The sequence below is a fragment of the Diadema antillarum genome, unplaced genomic scaffold, assembly GCF_040938485.1.
Source record: "Diadema antillarum isolate AM-2024a unplaced genomic scaffold, OU_Dant_1.0 seq00000105_RagTag, whole genome shotgun sequence".
NCBI lineage: Eukaryota > Metazoa > Echinodermata > Echinoidea > Diadematoida > Diadematidae > Diadema > Diadema antillarum.
The window spans coordinates 279,111-300,688 of record NW_027271191.1 but is presented as its reverse complement, the minus strand read 5'-3'; the positions used below and the strand labels follow the sequence as shown (position 1 = coordinate 300,688).

Here is a 21,578-nt window from a genome sequence, read left to right as displayed (position 1 = left end):
TACGCGCATTAGTCATCATTGCGATCAAAATAAAATACCATTCCATGTTTAGATTGATATGGATGAGCAAAGAAAAGTAAATAAACAGAATTGCTAAAATTTCAGCGTTATAGGACATTCTGCAGACAAATGTTGAAGTTTGCCGTTTTCCATCTTCTCATGAATCAGTGATATTAGTGACAGCCGTATGTCAAAATAAAATAAGGGATGCCGTAATCATCTGCCAACTTATCCACGGTTTTGAGCTCAAAAAAAAGAAAAAAAAAAGGAGAGAATATCAAAGCCAACTTGAACCTGGGGTGGGAGAAACTAAAAGCCTGATATCCGGCGACGCAGCAAGATTGAATGTCAATGAATAAAGATTACTAGATTTTAAAAAAAATACATTATTAAGACTACACTGTGCGACGGTTTTTTTTTTTTTTTCATTTATCTCTATAATAGGCCGCAGTGGTCGGTGGTATGTCTAGTCACATTTCACTCATTGGTTGCCGGACAACAGATGGCGCTATTCTAAGGATCTGCTCAGAACCCATTGAAAAAGGGCTCTGGATCTACTGGCTGGTTTGGTAGTCACTGATCTAGATCAGTGCCATAGAGCTGCATTTACAGCTCTATGATCAGTGCACATAATTATGGTGGTAGTCCGACTATCGAGGTACTGATCTCTCAGCGAAATATCGCGCCATCTATTGACGGGCAACCGAAGTATGAAAATGCCTTTAAAAAAACAAAAGTCGCACGCTCGAGCTAGCTTCTACTCTATACTATAAACTGAGTAGCCGGTGATTCGGCTGCGATAAGTGTGGAGAAGAAGTGTGCAACCATTGAACTCAAACCTCTCAACACTTTGCAAAACACAAATCAAAAAGTTTAACATTGGTGGGCTAATATCAAAGAAACATGTCTCCGGTGACACAATGCTGTAGTCATCAAGAGAAGGTCACAACTTTGGGAAGGACAAGTTTCATTAAAAATATATAATATATAAGAATACAAAAATCAAGGCCTGTGTTCTAAAGAGGAATTCTACTCGACCCCTGTTATTGACCCCCTGACTGCAATTTAGATAAATGTACACAAAATATGAATAGATCAGGAATTTTAGTTACAACAAACAAACAAACAAACAAAAAACAAAACATCAATAAATAGCTATAGACAATCAAAACTAAAAAAAAATCAACGGAACAAACTTATAATTGCACAAACTAGAACTTACGTGTGATTTCACGCCATGATCCGAGTGGCTTAAAAAGATTGAATAATCTCCAACAAATAGAATGGTATACAGCTGTTTCATCAAAATCAAACCTTACGTTATGGAATTATAGAATTTCACATATTTTCATCAACCATCGATACTGGTAGTAATCGGAAGTGCATATTACATTAATGTAACGATGCTCCTCATAGTCTGTCATCAGTCTACCAACAAATCTCTCTACTGGAGTCCTTTCTTTTTGACGCGAACAAAAAAAAACACGCTTTTGTGTGCCAGATTTTGCTGTATTGCGATAACTTCTGAAAAAATATTTACGATTTAAAGGGTTGTGTAGGTATAAAGGTTATCAATCAATATCATATATGGCTATAGATCCAGCTTTAAGTAAACATTATGCTCATAATTAGGTACCCCTATAAGGAGACACTCGTCCTTATATAAGGGAAACAATTCAGGGGTGGATCCAGGAATTCCGTAAAGGGGGGGGGGTGCCTTTACAAAATTATTTTTTCTTTTTATTCCTTTTGTTCTAACAAAAAATAAGGGGGGAGGCGCGCCCGGTGCGTCCCCGCTTGATTCCACCACTGCAATTTTTGTCTCCTTAACGTTTTCAACTATGTTATATCCCATTCAATCACATATGCTTTACTGCTTACATTGCTTATCTACACAATGCTTCCCTAAAGCATGAGTCACATAATTATATGTATGTATATGATATGTATATGATATATATATATATATATATATATATATATATATATATATATATATCCTATATCTTCGCTGTCATTGTGCCAACCCCATCTCACATCCCCCTTAAAGGGATGGGTGTAATATTGGTTGAGGTGAGAATTAAACTTTTAATTGTTTGCGAGATACTTGAAAACCACTGCATGAGGAATTCAAAGTTCATTTATGATGAAAGTCGGTTTTGAAATGGCCGAGATTTCCAAACACAAAGTAAAACAAAACGATCCTTTTAAAAGATGGGTCCCAGCTTTTATTAGGGTCGCTTTGTTTTGGATATCTCGGCCAGGTCAAAACAGATTTTCACCAAATAAACTTTAAATTCCTCTTTAATAGAATTAAACTCTTTTCACAATTTGTAAGAGTTTTCTCATTATCTCCCCTCCCCCCCCCAAAAAAAAAAACAAAAAAAAAAACAAAAAAAAAAACTGAAGTTAGGTCTCAACCAAAACTATACGATCTCTTTAATAATGCCTCAGGTTCCGTGTATATGTCTATGCATTATTGGAATGTTTACGATGGCACATTCTTAAAAAAAACCGTCAAGCATCAGTAAGCAACATGAGTCAAATTATTTTGCCTTTATTTTCACTTCGCTCTGTTTATGTTGCAAGAACATTTCCCCTATTAGCTTGTGATTCCCGAGTTAAGTAGGTTTCTCAATTTAATCTATAGTCAATCTCGGATTAATTCTCCCTCTCTCTCCCCTTCTCTCTCTTATTGTTTTGCCCCCAGAACCAATGTGTGTACATGGTAGCCTTCTATGACTGTTCGCTCTCCGTATCTATTGTAATCTTGATCCATGTCGTAGGCTCATGCCACATGACTGCACTGTGTTCCAACACGCACGGCAAACAATAACGCGCACTCAAATAACTCCTAAGTGCCGTACTGGATATACAATAATGTACGTTCATCGCGTGCAGGCCTAGTGTATGCTAGACAACCAGGATGTCTCGCAGAGCCCCTCGGTAGGAATACACGACTCCCTCGTCATCATTGTACAGCGCGTTTCAATTCAATTTTAATACGATGTGATGTCTATGTATTTCTTAGATTGGCGTGGCGTATATATCGGCTTGATATATACCACATCCAAGTTTGACGGCGACTAAATTTGTCAGAGCGAGTGACCCGGCAAGACACATACCGATGCGATGCGGCTCGCTGGCGGACAAGTGTCGGGCCAGACAGGGGCGACCCACACACCAATGACGGGGGTTGAAAGCGGCCTTGTGCGTATCTTCGTTCTGCTCCTGTGCTGCTTCGCTCGGGAAAGCAGTGCAACAGGTAAGCAGCCTTCACATACCAGCGCACTAACCCAGTCAGATTGCAGTGTCGAGTGATAGTCAACAAAGATTGTCTTCATTTGCAATTGATGATATACCGTCAGTCAATGCACTGCCAGTCAATTGCAGTGATTTAAGAAAAACAAAATCGAGAAATAATCCGACGTGTTTGTGCGCATCAGCGCTACTAATTTGATTAAGATTACACGTGTTATGAATTTAGCAGTCTCCCATTTGGTTTATTCACGTGAACTTGTGTGCTTCAGGGATGATGTTTGCTTTTGTCTGTTTCATTGTATTGGTGTCCGTGCCGTGTTCAAAAGAAAGGCTCCTCTCGGCAGACAATCTTGAAGTGTAAATTCAAATGTGGAGCTGCTGTGGTGGTAAAGTGGCGGTCGCAGCTTGTTGCCTAGTCTCTTGTAGCTCATATAGCTAAACACGACAGAAGAGGTGGATATAATTATATATATAAAGCTTGAAAAAAGAACTTTTGGGAGAAAAAAATGAGTCAGTGTTAAAAGACTGTAGTACGCCTGCTGGAAAACTATTGTCCTTGGCTATAATCTATAGGCCTATCTATACTACTTGCAACAAATGGACTTGAGTTGTTGTGTAGATTGGCATGCATGTTTGTTTGTTTGTTTGTTTTATCTATCCTGACAGAGAACATCAGTAATGGAAACTCTTCCAGCTAAAATCTCAGGTATTATGTATCCACACTTTAGTGGTTGAAATCAAAGGATTTGAAGGAATATAAGGAATTGTTATATTTGTCTACCTATGCACCTCACCCATCTAACTTGAGAAACAATAGATCTTACATATAATTAATATAATACTAATAGGCATATAGGCCTATATAGTTTCTGTATGCATAAATATGATTTATATCATATCTATGTATATCATCAATGGTAGGAGAACAGAACTCCAGAAAGTCATCATTCTGTCATTTTTTACAAAGCCCGAAATTTGTGTTCTATGTAAATGAACCATTGGTAGGCCATATTGACAGCATAATACATTTCTGGAATTCTGTTGTCCTATACTATAAGTAATCTGACCAACACGTGGACTATGAATTACTCAACACTAAATGAAGAGCTTTCAACCAAAAGGCAGTAAATCCACTTATACAAATTGGATTTAGCGCCTTTTGGAAGCAAGCTCTTCATAGCTCAACATTTACGGTTGCCCGGGGCTACTAAAAATGTTGGGCCACCACACGTCCAAAAGATCTCTTGGTGGCCTGATCGGGTATAACTAAGATTGAAAATAAATTGATTGTAATGTTTCCCTATACCGATTACGGCAATACCATCTTTCCCGATTTTTTTCGTGATTTATTTTTGATGCTGTTTGATCTTTGCATGGAAAATTTGCAATGGTAAGTTCACATGAGATGATTGTAAACACCATGCACCGCCAAATCAAATGCTTAGTGAATGCAGCCCCCATGCATGCCTTTGTATTGGTCCAAAGTTGTATAGAGAGTGGTTTCTGGTGTCTGCGCATGTGCAACTGGATAGATACAGCCGCTGGTGAACGCGTTTCGCACATCGACATCCGTTAGTTTAAAGGGACAAGTAACTGTTATCCATCAGTTCACCGCTATATAGGTATGTCTGCTAGAACAACATTTATTTTGTGTATATTTCTTACCTCTCCTCTTGTTTTTTTGTTTGTTTGTTTGTTTGTTTTTTTTTTGGGGGGGGGGGGGGAAGAGTCTATTTATTGTTCGAAAAAGAAGAAATGGGTAATGTCTTCCTTGTTTCAGGATTTGTCCCCCTCAATTTTACTCAGTGGCACACACGGCACCACTCACACGGCACAACAAGCATGCACCCCATCAAAACACGCGTTTTTAAATTTTGTTTTTCGCACTATCCGTTGGAAATTATATAAAAGTATAAATCACACGCATAAATCTGTATTCCATAGCGTTATTATACGCCTCGTCAATTGCGTATAATTTACAAAGTATAATTTATAATGTGATCACACAACATCGTCATACCACTGAACACACACACACACACACACACACACAAGTGCCGCTATATCGCAATTTCGAGACGTCAAAATGTGTTGATGCAGCTTTCCACCCTCTCGTATCTGGGCCACTCATTATCTGAAGAGTGGGCCCTGGTGTTATGGAAGGGATGCACTGATTATGGTTTCATTATCTTGAGCCGTGTTCGTAATTGAGGACTTTGTTCTGACGAACGCGTACCTTGAACCATCAAAGCAGGGAGCCCAATTGCCCACAACGTATCATAGAAAAGGCTATACCCGTTGTGACAGCTGAAGCCAAGAGAGGGTTAGCCTTTTGATCAGGCCTCTTGGCTCAGGAATGAGACTAACTCGCCACATAACACCGAGTATAAGAGTATATTATTGTGAGAAACGGGTGAACGCGAGACAGCAGTTAGTCTCATTTTCAGCCTGGATGCCTTGTCAAGAGGCAAAGAGGGGGTAGGACTTGTATAAATAAGGACTGGCGTAAAAATTCAACCTTGAGTGATAGTATACGCCATTAAAACCAAAACAACAACAACAACATTGTATGGATGTGCTAAAGTAGTATGAAGGTTATCACCTGCGCATAGTAACGTTTGGATCACAAATTTGCTGCTTGCTCTTGGAGCGACGCGAAGGGCAACCGGTGTTGTTCAATGTCCGAACACGGAGCTACAAGGTGTAACCCTGTGTCTGCGCGGAAATAGAAAGAGCTCTCCATGGTAGTGGTGCATGTAACTTCGTCACTAATGAAAATATAATGCATTTCTATTGTGTTCATTTCAAGCCATAATAGAATATAGAATGACGATCCCAAGGTATGATTATAAAAGGAGAAAAGAGGTTCAAACGTGACTGGGGTTCTAACGTGACTGAATTCATGTGTTGCTTAGTTCAACTTCCTGGGAATCAGGGAATCAAATTGCAATCAAGCATAATAGACATTCATGCAGCCACAACAGCTGCGTCAGTGTGACCTTTAAGACGTCCAATAACAGCGAACGAAGAACATATCTCTTGATCTCAGAAGCTATACATGTATTCAGCCCGTATTTTGTCATTTTCTTCCATCAAACTTAATGACCATAATGCCACTGTGCGTGGAAGTGAGCTCTTTAAAGTATAGTCAATTTCGATCTATCATTTTAACATCCTTTGTTAATTTGGGAGACTTTACAAGCTATCACGAATACATTCAGTTGAAATTAAATGAATTATATCACAGCATATATAGTTCGATGGTCAATGTTAGTAATTACACACCGGCATTTTCAGAGGTACAGGCTTTACACGGTACGACACGTACGAAGTAGATGTTCCGTGGAAGACGAACAGCCTATAATAATCTATAAGCGCGTCTCGTGTATTGATCAGCCCTGATCAAAGTTTAAAAACCGATCAAAAGGTTAATTAGACAATAAGGGCTTCGAGGAATGGGCAAGTCTATAATCAAGAATGCGTTCTCTCTGACTGGCACGGCGCGTCATTGAGGGGTAATTGGTTGGGATGGTTGCCTAATTTTATTCATGTGCCCATGCACTGTGCAACCATTCCAGCATTGGAAAGGATTAGCACAGCCCCACCCAAAGTATCTTTATTGTCAAACAATGACACGTTTTACACAAAGAGGGTTTAATTGAGGAATTGGTTCCCTAACATTGAGAGTATTAGGGCCTACAGAGGAAAGGTCCTTGAACATTGTACAGAAGGCAGTCAACTCAAACTTGAAGTTGAAAAGGCGAAAAGTCCTTGAACATTGTATAGATGAAAGTCAATTCAAACTTGAAGTGGCCTGTCAACTTGATCGCATTAACTTGAGCAACACATGAGAACTGTGTTTGTCGATAGTTGTCGACTTGCTGCTGCTGTGGTATTTCAGGTTGTCGATCATAATAATAATGTGTGTGAAAAGGTCCCAGCGTGTGTTTCGAGAGCATCAAATCGGACCCGCGTGATTATCATGATTTTATAGAATATGGAGCTGCGTTCCGAAAAGCGATACTGCTTGGCTCTGTTTTATATGGAGACACACAATACTAAAACGGAAAAAAAGTGACAAATTAGAGCCAACGTTGTACCAGCGACCGAAAGGCCAAGGTAATGACTGTTGTTAACACGACACATAATGCACAGAAGGCCAGATATGACTAAGAGAGCTCGTCTTCTTGCCTTATATAATCTAAGAAGTCGAGAAGACAAGATACCATAGTATCTCATGTCATCGCCTTCACGCACCCAGGCGGTTGCGATGATGAGATCTAATGATATTATTATGTCACGCCTTCGTGTTTTCTCGGGGACCCGAGAAACCAAGAAGACTAGATTTCGGATCTCGTCGTTTGGGATCCGAAAAAAAGTGAAGATGGCGATCTCGTCTTCTCCATGGCACTCACGAGCTTCCGTAGTCATGTGATTGCAACCGAAAAGTCGAATTTCCAGCTGCGTTGTCTTCTTGCAAGAGAAGTCATGCGACTTTTGTAGAAAGCGGGACTCGAAAGACCAGCCGTGAAGAATTTAACCATTAACTGCTCAACACTAACGGTTTACATCACCTGAAATCTCGGCTGCATTCAGGCACCACTTTGTCTATTAAATTCAGTGGCAACCTTGCACTGTCTGTGGAAGGCAGGTGGAAGGTGTCGGCCGAACACGGATAATTTTTCTACGCATTCTGCCACGAATGCCTAATCATTATGTCGTAAGGTCGTTTGCAGTTTGTCGGCTCGTTTCGCACGATTCGATTGATCTTACACCTTCCATCAATTATAAGATTTGGTCTCGATAAAAGTTGTTCGTAATTAGTCGTTAGTAACGTAATCCTGTGAAAAGTCAGTATTCGACATGTTCCATAGGTATCAAGTGGTCAGTAAGACTGCTGTGCTCAAACCGCAGGAAGTATCCATGACGCGCCGAAGTCGCACGACTTAGACGTCATGATCATGATTTTATTATCTAACCAATGGAGTATCTTAACTGTAAGCTCTTTCTCATTACCGCCCCAGCAACGCCAGATCTAGCAATTCTTTTACTGGGCCAAGAGGGACAAAACGAATAAAGGCATCTTGGGATGTACGTACCAGGCGGGATTCGAAGCAAGATAACTCAAACCCACGATCTCTTCTTGGTATGGCATGCAGAGACTTATCCTACTATTCCTCCGTGCCTCTGTAAAATCACAAGTGCTATATGGGATTTGACTTTAAGGGGCTCAAAAGAGACTTTTATGGATAGCCTGAATGAAATAGTCATTAATTTCTAAGTTTATGCGTGTTTTCACCAAAAAGTGATCATAATCGCAACCGCTACTACGCAAGTAGGCTGAGGTGCATGGTGATGCAATCAACTCAAAATCATTCCATTTGTTTGTGCGCAAAAGAGCATACAGATCATTTAGGGTCGTTGATTTCGCATCTATATAATCATTATAGACCTTAAAAGTCATTGATTTTAGGTTATGCAACACAACAAAGATTCAATGCAAAATAATATGTCAATATTGTTCTATATACATTGATATTTGGAGTACAGAAAAAAGGAATGTTTTTGTGAAGGTTTGTGTGTAACATTCAACACAATAGTTTCTGAACGAAGATGACATTTTACTGTGATTTACTGTCAGAGAGTATAAAGGAAATGGGAAGGTTTGCGTGTATGCCAATGAGAGGCTTGTGAGGCAATCATAAATTGCCTCAAAGCTGCCCGATATCACGTTTGATTCTATGAGAACATGGGGAACTCTAGATCATTTTCAGCAACTCTCTCGTTTCGGGTCCGACTCTCATTTCTGTCAGACTAATTTTCACTCTCCTGATGAAAGCCAACTTGCGCATGATGATTGTGGAGTGAAATGATTACACTGTACATCACCTGTCTCTGGATTGCGCTGATGTCTTGATTGCATGAGGACCATCGTCATAATCTTCCAAACACAAACGTGTTCATCTCATCTCGATGTCTTCCATAATGGCGCTCTGTTCATCGACCTAACACGTTGGAGATGACGGACGGCTGTCTATATATAGGTGCCTGCCCGAAGCAGTCTATACACTTCGAATAACCGCTGTCAAATGCAAATGACGTCATTCTAAATACATTAAACGTATAAATAGCAAATTGGAGTTTCATTGGGTCTGTGCCCCGGCAAAGATTTTTTGATTATTTGTTTGAATACGACCTTCGTGTCATAGATGTCCATGCTGTATCGACGCGAGTGAAACGCACCTAAAATTCTTGACAGTTTGAAAGGTTCATTTTTCTATTTTTTTTTCATGTATGCAGGCTGTGCAGCTTCATGAATATTATGCCTTCATTTTTTCCTAGATAATCTCGTCGTTATGAACTGCTGTCATTTGGCGAAACTTGTCACCATTTCGATTCAAGATTTTGATAGCCTATCCCGAGTCTTTAGCCTAACCCTGTGTAATCTTTTGTGATGTGACGTTGGAGCGAAAGTGCTGGAAAGCGCATCGCAGTGTAAATCTTGGAGAGAAGTATAGTATGGTATGGTATTAGTTGAGATGAGGATTCAGCCTTTAACTTTTGCGAGATACTTCAGAGACAACTTTATGAAATTTTAAAGAGAAAACAATTCTACGAGGAATTCAAAGTTTATTTGACGAAAATCGGTTTTGAAATGGCTGAGATATCCAAAGACAAAGTAAGACAAAGTGATCCTAATAAAGGATGGTGGGTCCCATCTTTTATTGAGATGACTTTGTTTTGGATATCTCAGCCATTTCAAAACCGATTTTCATCAAATAAAGTATGAAATCCTCTTAGAATTGCATGCTCTTTCATATGACATAAGCTTTTTCTCGTTATCTCACAAAACAAGTTAGAAACCTGAAGCTTCGTCTCAACCCAAACTATCATCATGGCTTTAAATGCCTTGCGTCGTTATAGCGTCCCTCCTTTGCGTCGATAGGTGGGATTTGGCGGACTTCACTGTTCCTCGCTAGGAATACAAGTCATATTGCGCTATCGACGCAAGGAAAAACACCAACCACGCAGTAGCAGCACCAAATATTCCCACTGATAGGCCTAGAGCTTTGTCGTTGTTGTTTAATTATTAATTTTTAAAAATGCGATTTTGTTTAGTGAGATGTGAATTAATAGGTTGTTCTGTATATCCGTGTCTGGAAACTCAAACTTATACGTAATGTTTGCGTTCTTTAGTGATTTCGATAAGATTTAAATTTATGACACTGTCTGTTCTAAACCCGTCGGTCATTATTGCTTTATCAGTGGTATTACTTTGGCTCTTGATTTTTAGACGCCAGGTCACGAATTTGAATCCCGCCACAGCTCGCTACTTAAATGCGTGGTCTATGGTGTTCACGATATTCCTTTATACCATACTGTGTCATCGGCATTAATACAATAGCAGTAATGATAAGAGGATATGATAACCCTCTGGATGAATAAGACAGTGTTGTTGGTGGTGTTGTTGTTGTTGCTGCTGCTGCTGTTTGCTACAGTCGCCGTCCAGGTTATCTGCACACATCTCCCGCTCTCCCTTGTCTCTGTCACCTAATGACACGTATCACAGTATATCTGTCATCAATACGTTCTTTATTTTACTCGCGATTTCAATCACGTTATTTGCAGTTATTTCATTCACTATGAAGAGGGAGTGAAAATTATATCACGCATAATTTAACAACCCCTCAACCGTCGATGGTATCGTGTTAATGTCTTTAAAATGCAGCTGAAGTCATTTACTGAATATACTAAGCAATAATCATAGTTCACAAATTAACACGTCACCCCTCGGTCTCTGTCACGCAAGGGGGAAACACACACACACACACACTCTCACACCCACACACACTCTCTCTCTCTATATATATATATCTATTTATATGACATGCTTCTTACTTTCTGTTCACATTGTATTAATCCCTTTTGTTTTGGCTTCACTTTGCAAACCACTGTTGATGTGAACCATCCATGTTGATATTGCAATGTAAGGGGAGAGCTGCGAGAGAGTACGATCAGTGTAATAGACGTATTCCTGTTTGTGGAGTGCTTCCTGTTTGTTTGAGTGCCTGCGCGTGTGCAAATCCCGTCTCTCCCCGATGGGGCATCTTGTATTTTTTCAGCGAAATCATTCAGTGTTGGAAGAACCGGAAATGAGTGATGTTCGGCGTCCTTAATGGAAAACAAAAACTTGTTCATATCGCTGGCATTCTTGTATTCTACAGATTGTATTCTACAGGATATTAGCTAAACTTATCATCTGAACGCGACGTAGTGGTCCAATAGTTATACTATCGTTTGTCAAGTTAATTATCTGGTTAATAAAATCTGTCTGTTTGTTTGTGTTTGTCGAGTTGATTGTAAAGTCGGTGAAATTGGGAAAAGGTTTGTTTCTCAATCTTCACCAGATTTTAAGGGATTCAACCTAACACTCAAGACAGCTTGCTTTGTTTCAGTTTTTGTTATGGCATTTGCCTTGTTTTGTTTGTTTTATTTTATTTTGTTTTGTTTTGTTTGTTTACGTATTCTCTTCTGATTTTCCGGACGTACCGCGATAACCTCCCACTGGAGAATACTTTCCACGTCGAGCTCCGGAAATTTTGCGTTTAGCAATCCTTAAGGGTGACGCGATGAAAATACTGATGAATTATTTCTGCTCTCTGTGAGATATGAATCCATCCGAACGTAAACACCATCGGCCTGCCCCCATCTATCCAGCCGGCCGGCGTCCGGCATTCAAGCTGGAGGCGCAGGTACCACCGCTATTCTTCATCTAATAAATTCTTGCGAGATCAATCTATCAAGCGATATTAGGCAGCGACGTGCCTGACATTCACGTGATTAGGGGTGCACTCATGGCTCCGCATCATTTCACGGGAAGACACGATCGGTCATGGACAACGAACGCTTGTCTTCCTCAAGGGGCCTCGTTAAAGAACTTGTGTCGATAGACAAGACGCTGTGTGTGTGTGTGTGTGTGTGTGTGTGTGTGTGTGTGTGTGTGTGTGTGTGTGTCTATTTATGACATCATCCATGTAAATACATCGAGAAGTGTTAGCTCATACAGTCATGCTCTGGCATAAATCTTGCGTGACGCTTATTGCCACAGTCTTCAGAGACTGACAGACTGGTATGGGGATGGAGGGAGGAAAGGGGAGGTAAAGTGAGAGATAGATGGGGGAGGGGGGAGGGCTTCAGATGTCATAGCATGTACAGTGTGCGTGGAGAGAGGGTGGGGTATTCCCCAGGTCTTCTTGTCCCCCTCCCCCCCCCCCCCCCACCACCACCACCACACGAACACACTTTCAATCACCAGCAATTACTATCACACCACTGGTCCGGCTGTATCGTTCCGTTCCGCGTCGATTCAGATTTAACAACTAGTACAGTATTGGTATACGTAATTGGCTACATGCGTATTTACAGTTTCAAGGTTCAAAACTTCAAGACAAAATAAATTAAACAATCATTCGAACCGTTTTCATTTGTTCCCTCCATAAAATGCAATGTCATACGTAGAGAAGATACTGACTATATTCAGTATAGATGGACATGATTACAATTAACTGTTCAGAAATTCCGATGTTCCTCGTTTTTCTTTCTTTATTTCTTCCTTCTTCTTCTTCTTTTTTTTTGCTTGAGTTTTAGTGATGTGAAACTAAATTGTGTTGACTTGCATGATTACAATTACGATAGAAAAACTAAAGTTTAATACAGAATTACTACATTTTGTATTCATAGTGCAAAAAATTTACACATTTTGATTGAAAGTTGAGAAACGGGAGTGCTGATGAAAACATTCCTTCAATGTGGTAGTATAAAAAGTTATACAATTTAACACAGGAAAAAGTAGATTGAACTGGTCTTGATGAGCAAAGGAATAAAAAGACCCAAAAGTTGGCTTGATGAGCTATTCATAAACGAGCGGGTCTTCAGTATATCCATGAATAATATTATTTGTATCCCATGGTATCATGATGGGAATGGTGGTCTTCTTTACCCAGGGTAGCCCATTCAGTGTTGCCACTGCGCTATCATACCAATGGGCTATACCATTACTTTTACCTCATACAGCGTTGCCAGGCACCCATTTTTGCACTTTAGGGATCGAGAGGGACATGATGGGTAGAAACATCTTGTCCAAGGACGAAGGGAGTTGACGGAATTCGAACTTGGGACCTCCGACTGATATTCAAGAGTCTTATCCACTATATTATGCCACAATGCCCCCACATTCTCGGGTTCTATGGTATGGAATGGTATTTATTTCCGTATAAAAATAAAAAACGGGTGGATTGCCCATATTCAGCGTTGCCAATATGGCAACGCTGTTCTTCCATGGGGTCCACATTCTATAATGTTTTACATGAAAATTGTCGTTGAAGCAGTGAGCAGAAAGCTGTACTCCAGTTATTAAATTCGTTTATTTTTTCATCTGAGGTCATGTCATAGTAACTTCAAGTGATCAACAACTAAGAGTTGTAAGTTACATCTGACCAAATTCAAGCTTGCGAGTCCTGATTGGCAAAATCTAAACGGATATATCGACATGTATGAAGTAAAACTACACAAATTAAAAAGTTATTTTTGTTCAGTATATTCAGTAAGTGACTACTTGAGATTTTACCTGCTAAGTTTGATTATCTCTTCTTAATTGTGTTGTAGAAAGCAAGCAGCGGAACATTAGGGGATACTAGTATACTCAGTAATTATCGTCTCATTTTTTGTAAACAGTCACTTCTCTACCATTCGTCCGAAAATGTAACTTTGCTACCTTGACTTTGCTAAATTCCATTTCCTCTCCGTTGCACGTATTTGATTTTAAAAGCGTTGTATCGATGTATGTCTTGTGTACTCTGTGCCAGGTTTATTCCAGATATTTTCATTTATTCGGAAGCGGAAATTCATGCAACACAAGCAAGAAAATATTTCAAAGAAACGCTAGCAGCAAAGTGAAAGTGAATTTTTGTTTGCAAATGGTTCTACGGCCACCACATACACAGATATCCCTGTCCACCTATTTTGTACGCGGGAAGCATTCATAGATCAGTGACAAAAGACGAACAAGGAACTTTTACTGTATCATTATGTGATGAATATCAGTGATTTGTGATCATTATCAGCTTATGTGGTCATTATCCTCTTACCATGGTGGCATTCTTGATAAACTGTTGAAACAGAACTATAACTATAAACATACATTTAGAGGAACTGCCCCTTTCTTATACAGGTGACTCCCGTTATGACGAAGTCCTCGGGACCCACAATTTCCTTTCGTTTTATTGAAATTTCATTATAGCCAAACAGGAACGTGTATAAAAATATGCAGATGGTAATTTTTGGACCTGAATTTTACTTCGTTGTATCCGAAATTTCGTTATAACCTTATAATGCACTGTATAGTGCTGAATAAGTATTTCGAAATTTCCTGTATTCAGAGGAAGACTCCGATCACCCTATAGCATCCCCCATAAAGAAATACTCAGTTGATACGTGACCCATTTTCTAAACTTCCCTGCATATTATGCCAAAATTCGATTACTCTGTTTCTTGTTTGTTTTTTTTTGTATGCCAACAGACAGTCGAGTAAACAACAGTCAAACAAGCAAACAAACAAATCAATAAACGCTATCAAAAGCATACTCTTCTCGGCAAAGATGATGGTATACAAGGCATATTTTCCACATCATCGCATGTTCCCGTAAAATGAACGTATACATTTCGGCTTGATAAATAGATAATAGCAATGGCTGGGATTGAACATTTTTGCCACCCACATCTCTGGCAGTTGTGGTGGTATGAATACAGCAATAAAGGATAGGATGATTTTAAACATACATGCGCACCTCATTCATAGATCACCCATGGCACTACATGATGTCGACAATCACATGGTTCTCGATGCATTTTCCCTCACTGTTAACATGACGACGATTTCATGCAATCAACTCGTCATTTTGCCCCTGCAGAATGTAGTCCTTGAATCGCGGTGGTGATGGGTTTGTGGGTAATGAGAACTAATGCCGCTGTTGCCAAGCTACAATTAAAATTAACTTTCGTCGCATGCTCATAGTTCCTCTGTTTGATGGTGTGTGTGTGTGTGTGTGTGTGTGTTAGGATGAGGAAGAGAAGATTATTTCTTCACATATTAGAAACTGATTCACGAAAGGCTTTCGATCCATGGCACCAGTGTAATAACCGTGTATCCCCGTATATCCCCCGTGTACCTTCGCATATTTCGTTGCTTGTTTCCCCACACTGGTATTTGTTAAACATTATTTTTAGAGCGAGCATCAGTCGTTTAACGAGACTGTAGACGTTAAGTAGGTGTAGTTCGCCAGAAATGTCTCCCGCGTCGTTTATCACGTGATAATTTGACGACAGAGTGAAAGAAATTAAGATATCGGTACAAAATACGAGTGCGTGATATCGTTCTGGAGACAAGCAATACAATGTAAATCATGTGCATAATACATGTACCAAAATAAGTCCTCGCTGAGGTTTGTCTAATTTTGTTGTAAGGATTTCACTCACATTCATACACGTGGGATGTAGAACCACCTGCCATTGAATGTTAAGTTATCCTTCGCATTCAGAAGGGATCAATTGAAAAAATTACCAGCAATGGAAGAGAGACTAAAATATGAGAGCGCATATCAACAGTTTGTGAGGAGCATTCACGATCGTCAACACTCTGCACAGCAGCACGTTCTGTAAAATTGGTGCGGTTCCATATAGAAATTGGCAATTGTTGTGATTCACAATGATTGCAGCCGTGCGCCATTATTGGTTTCTGCCTCGCTCATGTTATTCTAGCTGCAACTGTCAGAAATGGCAATCTATGTAAGAAGGAGAACTATTGATACAGGGCCCCGGAGAAATGTTCTTTGGCTTGGAGTGTTATGAGACAGCCTCTGACACTCCGAGAAGGCATGCATGTGTGCAAGTTTGACTGAATGTGACTGAATTTTGATTTGAAGGATAAAACTGGAATCTTTGCTAATTTGTAATTGACATCTACAAAGAATAAATGAGTATATGCATGTCCTATAAATATGTTTAGTTCAAATCGCTACATCGCGAAGATCGCCTACATCGCCTATTTGGGAATAACATGGTGCAATTGCTATCCAAATAGCATTTAATATACAAACTTCAATGTCAGTGCTGCTTCAGGAATGGTAGAAAGTTAGAAGAAGTGCTCCGTGAGAAAAAGCTAGAAGTGCGTTGTGAGAAAAAGTAATGTCGTAAGTCGATGAAATAATGAGTTAAAGGACAAGTCCACCTTCATATACATAAGGATCGAGAGAATGCAGCAATATTAGTAGAACACATCAGTGAAAGTTTGAGGAAAATTGGACAATCCGTTCAAAAGTTACGAATATTTCAAGTATCTGCGCAGTTACTGCTGGAAGAGAAGACTACTACAGTGTATGATGTCACATGCGTACAACTATACAAGGGAAATAAAAAGAGAATTTCCCAAAACTGTACTTTCTGAATAAAGTTCACAGTTCTTCGACTTGCTACTGACGTATGTTAAGGGTAATATTATTCCCCCTGCCTTCTGAAAGAGAGAAGTCGAGTGTTCTTTTGTTAAGCGAGAAAAATGGAAATATGTTGAATTTTCTTTATTCTTTCTTTGTATTGTTGTACTCATGTGACATCACAAGTTATAGCAGTCTTAAGTTCATCCAGCTGTGACTGAGCAGAAACTTCAAAAATTCATAACTTTTTAACGGATTGTCCGATTTTGCTCAAACTCTCACTGATGTGTTCTACTAATATTGTTGCATTCACTCAACCCACATGTCTATGAAGGTGAACTTGTCCTTTAATTGAATTGATAAGATTCCCTGTCTCTTCAGATTGAAAGTCTCGTAGTACGGACGTTGGATGTCTGGAGGCATTTGACGGTAATATCCCGCCAAATGCTGCTGCGGTAGTATCACTATAACAGCACAGATATCGACATGGAATTTTGAAGACGAGCCGACAAGTCAAACCCCTATTCCGCAATGTGTGAGCGGGATTACCCGCTCAATTTTCGTTCTGCTGCTTAAAAGGGGAGTGAACTCGACTCTGCATTCTGAAATTTTGCGGCGATGATACTATGGATTCGACGTAGTCCAAGTCATACGCTTATCATGTCATATCCTGTGTTTCACATGATTCCTGATTCCACACTTCCCTCTCTTTCCAAGTGATGGTTTCCTCCCCTCACGATCCGCCTGATACACGCTCTCTGACTAGCGTTGATTTATCGCAGGTTCACTTCAACTTTTTTAGTCTTTCATTGAACCCCGGTGGAATTAAATTGAGTATGAACGCTGGTCAACCATGGAGGTAATAGAAAAGGAGAGACAACTCCTGTTCTCCTTTGAAGTCATGCGCGGCACCGCCGAGAAGTTATGCGCTTAACTACAGGTGGAAATCAGGTGCTTTGACAAAAGAGAGCATCAATAATCGGGACTAGCGCTCTAACATCTAGAAATACTTGCCACTACTGCATTTCGCTCTCTCTCTTTCAATGTGATTGCAACAATGAATTTGTGTACCTTGAATTGGAGCAGCGAATCAAAATGCAGGGTAAAACTGACAATTTTAACAGCAAATAGTTTAAAAGCACGCTGGTGCACGCTTTAGCGGAGTACTTTATTTGAAAGATCAAAATATCCCAGATTAAAGGATAGAAAACTATCATGCGGAAATGTGCGCATTATAGAAAAATATTCGGTTTTTAAGATGGCCTAATTTTCATTTCATTTCAATTTGCGCATTACGAAGAAGCTAGAAATACATGTTTAAAATATTGAATTCTTTCCTGAACTACTCTTAATCAATTCGAGTATTGCATTTAAAATTTTACGGGGAAATAAAGCTTGTGATTCAACGAAAGGTGAAATGCGTTCTTCGTCTCCGAACTTCGCCTTGCAACTAGAGCGGTGCAGAGCATGACTTCAAAGCGTATACATGTATAGTGGAATGCTAGACATCCCATTGTAACGCTTTGAACCAAAACATGTGTTTGCATGAATTACGAAGAGTTGTCTCTCGTTTTCTAAAACCTCCCTGGGTCAACTAAGACGGTGCAAATTTTCATTAGCTAACATGTGTAAAGAGGGAGGAGAATACGGGTCATAAAATAACAGCACAGAACTAAAACCTGAAATGACATTTTAGAGGAGTGATTATAGGATAGCGTGCTCGAGACTGGTAATATGGAGAAACTGCTCGCAAACTGCACGATTGTTAAGAATCTTATTTGATTATTCTCAACAAAGATGACAAGGTTATATAATTAAACCTTATTACAACGTTTATATTTTCGCTTCTCTTACAAATCAACTTGCAGTGTACATGTTGCATCACTGCGGCCGGACCATTCGCACTGCGGGGGACCTGATCCTGTCCCAGGGGAGTCTCTACTACCCACCCAACGCAAACTGCACCGTCACCATTCAGGCCGTCGGGGAAGGATCGGTACTCTTGCAGGTAGGTGAGCTATTTAGGAGGTTACCCCCGGTGGACAGACTGCACTGAGGAGATGGCATGCGAACGGACCATCCTATGGTCAATATGACTTTTCAGGCTGGACTAAAGAACTAATTCTTTGCTCGACATGCTTGTGTCTGCATATGGCCAAAAGTATTTCAGTAATTTGACAGAATTGCACACAAAATGTGGAAAAGCTCGCCCATAGAGAAGGCAAGGCCTGCCGATGATAATAATGACACGTGAAACACTGTGCAGAGCTGTATATGAATCTTACTTCAAATAAATCTGTATTAATGTCCAGGGGAATGTTTTAACAGCTTATAGTTGTTCGCTCATATTCTAAGGAGTAAGTTTATAATATGTTGTTAGAATATAACGTTTAGCATTCAAGACCCATGAGTTGTGCATTATGCTGTTGTTGCTTTTGTTGTTGTTTGACTCATTGCGCTTCATATCTGCCTCAAGCTGTAATTCATCTTTCCTACTGAGTGGTGGTTCACTGTTCTGAACAAAGGGCAAAGGTGCCAAGCCAATCTATTTTGATCCATGCAATGTAAACGGGACAGCTGTTCTGTGATATCATTATTGACACCTGTCTACTGCGAATCAGCTGCACTATACTGGTATCACTGTATAGCTTGTTTGCAGGGAAATGATAATGGACCAAACTTTGTCTGTACATTAACAGAAAGGGAAGAGGGAGTATGGGAGAATAGATTTGACACCAGACACTCTGGATACATTCGAGAACAGTATTCGTATGCCGCAGAGCTAGTGAAGATTGATTGGTCCTTGATTTGCATTCCGTTCGTTACATTGAAGGCTATAAGCTACATCATTAACGGTATTTCAATTAAGAGGCACTCCTTTCCAATGCAATATGGGCCCCTTATATCAACCCGTATGCTCTCCCGTGCTTTGCCAGTATGTTATAGTGCATGAACTCTTTTCACGTACATATCTCATCTAATCCGCTGTATGATTCCCTCCCCTATCACTGAACTTTCTTTTTCAGCTGAAAGAGGTTGACCTCAGGTCAGGTGATAACTGCAGCAGGGACTACCTGGAGATAACCCACATCCAGGGGCGGGACGAGAGCGGCGCTCATGTCACCAAGAGACGGATTTGCGACGGGGACGCCCCATCAGAGGTGGTCTCCATGGGATCCTACCTCCAGGTCCGCATGGCAACAGATAGTCACCTGAGCGGGCGCGGCATCGCTGGGATCTTTACTACGGTGTCTGGTAAGGAAGTAAATTCCGACGATTACCGCTGCCACAGAATTTGTCCAGTTTCCACCTCAGTAGTAAGAGACTGTCTTCATGCAAGTTCATGGTCATCATTTTCGTGTTGTCATCGAACAATTACATATGATATTATTTTGTTCTTACAACATCAGACTTATGAATCATAAAATATGATTTATGAAATATACATATTAATGTATTTATGACGTAATGGTTTCTAATTCATGCACATTATTTTATACACATTATGAATATACCATATTCGTAGGACAGCCCACAAACATGAGATCATCAGATATGTCCCTGCTTGTCCAGGACGAGCTCGGTGTTTTAACCATGGATGGGAAATAGGAAATTGATAGTCTTTTCTTTTGTCGAAGTTTTATTTTTTAAACGGTTTTTACTTTTTATTTTTTAAAGACATTATAATCTTTTCTCCATTTGAGTGTCTTTTTTTTTCAACGGCTTTGCCTTATCTTCTTAAGACTTCTTGAGGGAGATAACAAATCGAACATAATTTGAAGCTTGCATTCGATAGCTTAGCCTTAACCTCTTTAGTCCTTTTTCCTTCTTTTTTTTTTTTTGGGGGGGGGGGGGGTGGGGGCCTGAAGATTTTTTTTTTTTGGTAGTTTTCTTTATCAATGGCTTTGTCTTATCGTCTTGAGATTTATTGAGGGAGGTAATAGAACATAATGTGAAGCTAGCATGGAGTCATTTAATACTTCTGTAAGACGCAATATGGATGCGTTAGCAACGACTTATAAAAAGCGAAACTTTATTCGCCAACCCATCACAAACGCGACAGGCAGCACCTAACGCACATCCATAGATACAACTTGGCACCTTTATGCTATTACAGATCTATCGGGAATCGTCAATTTGTGTCCGCAGATATAGACGGCAATGTCGAAAATGGAACTGTTGATGCTGAGAGAGCATCTCACTGTGTTGGAGATACAGTACTCGAAGACCTTCAGATTCCCCCACAGGTGGTCGGCGAGATTCCGCAACTATCGGTTCGCAAGACGGTATCAGCATCTGGAACCTCATCGCATGGAAAGGTTCTTTAACCCTCAAGTTGCTCGGGTGCCGTGGAACTGGTTGATGATGCCGCACATACATAGGCCATCTGAAAAAAAAAAACCACACCTACTGATGAACGAACTGGAAGTAGAGCTATGTAGTGGAGAGAAGCAGAGACTAGCCAGGCGCGTGGAAGGGTTGGAAGCAGCTGATATATCATACCATGAACGTGGAACAGGCCTACCAGAGTTTCAGTTGTCACATCAGACCATGAACTAGTTGGAAAAATCATCACAGCATCCAGCGATGTCCCGTGCAAATCAAGGCATAACGAGACTGCACTGAGAACTTGTGGAACGCTTATCGATTCTCATCGCTTGAACACTGTCAAGATGATTGAAGTTCATGAACGTAAACATATTGAAGAGATCGTGAGTTCATTGCTTTTCAACACCATCTGCACGGACACGCATCCGAACGTCTACCTACGGGCAGTCGTTGCAGTGTGCTATTTTCAAGAACTGTATTGTTAGCATACACGCCTACAGA

General features: G+C 40.2%; 1 protein-coding gene across 1 annotated transcript; it reads left to right on the top strand.

The window, feature by feature from the left end:
- Positions 1-2,957: 2,957 nt before the first annotated feature.
- LOC139726913 (uncharacterized) lies at positions 2,958-21,076 on the top strand. The gene is made up of 4 exons (XM_071637902.1): positions 2,958-3,265; positions 18,617-18,756; positions 19,775-20,003; positions 20,898-21,076. Exons 1-4 carry the CDS (start codon positions 3,133-3,135, stop codon positions 21,074-21,076), a joined length of 681 nt encoding a protein of 226 aa, XP_071494003.1. The 5' UTR covers positions 2,958-3,132.
- Positions 21,077-21,578: the final 502 nt, after the last annotated feature.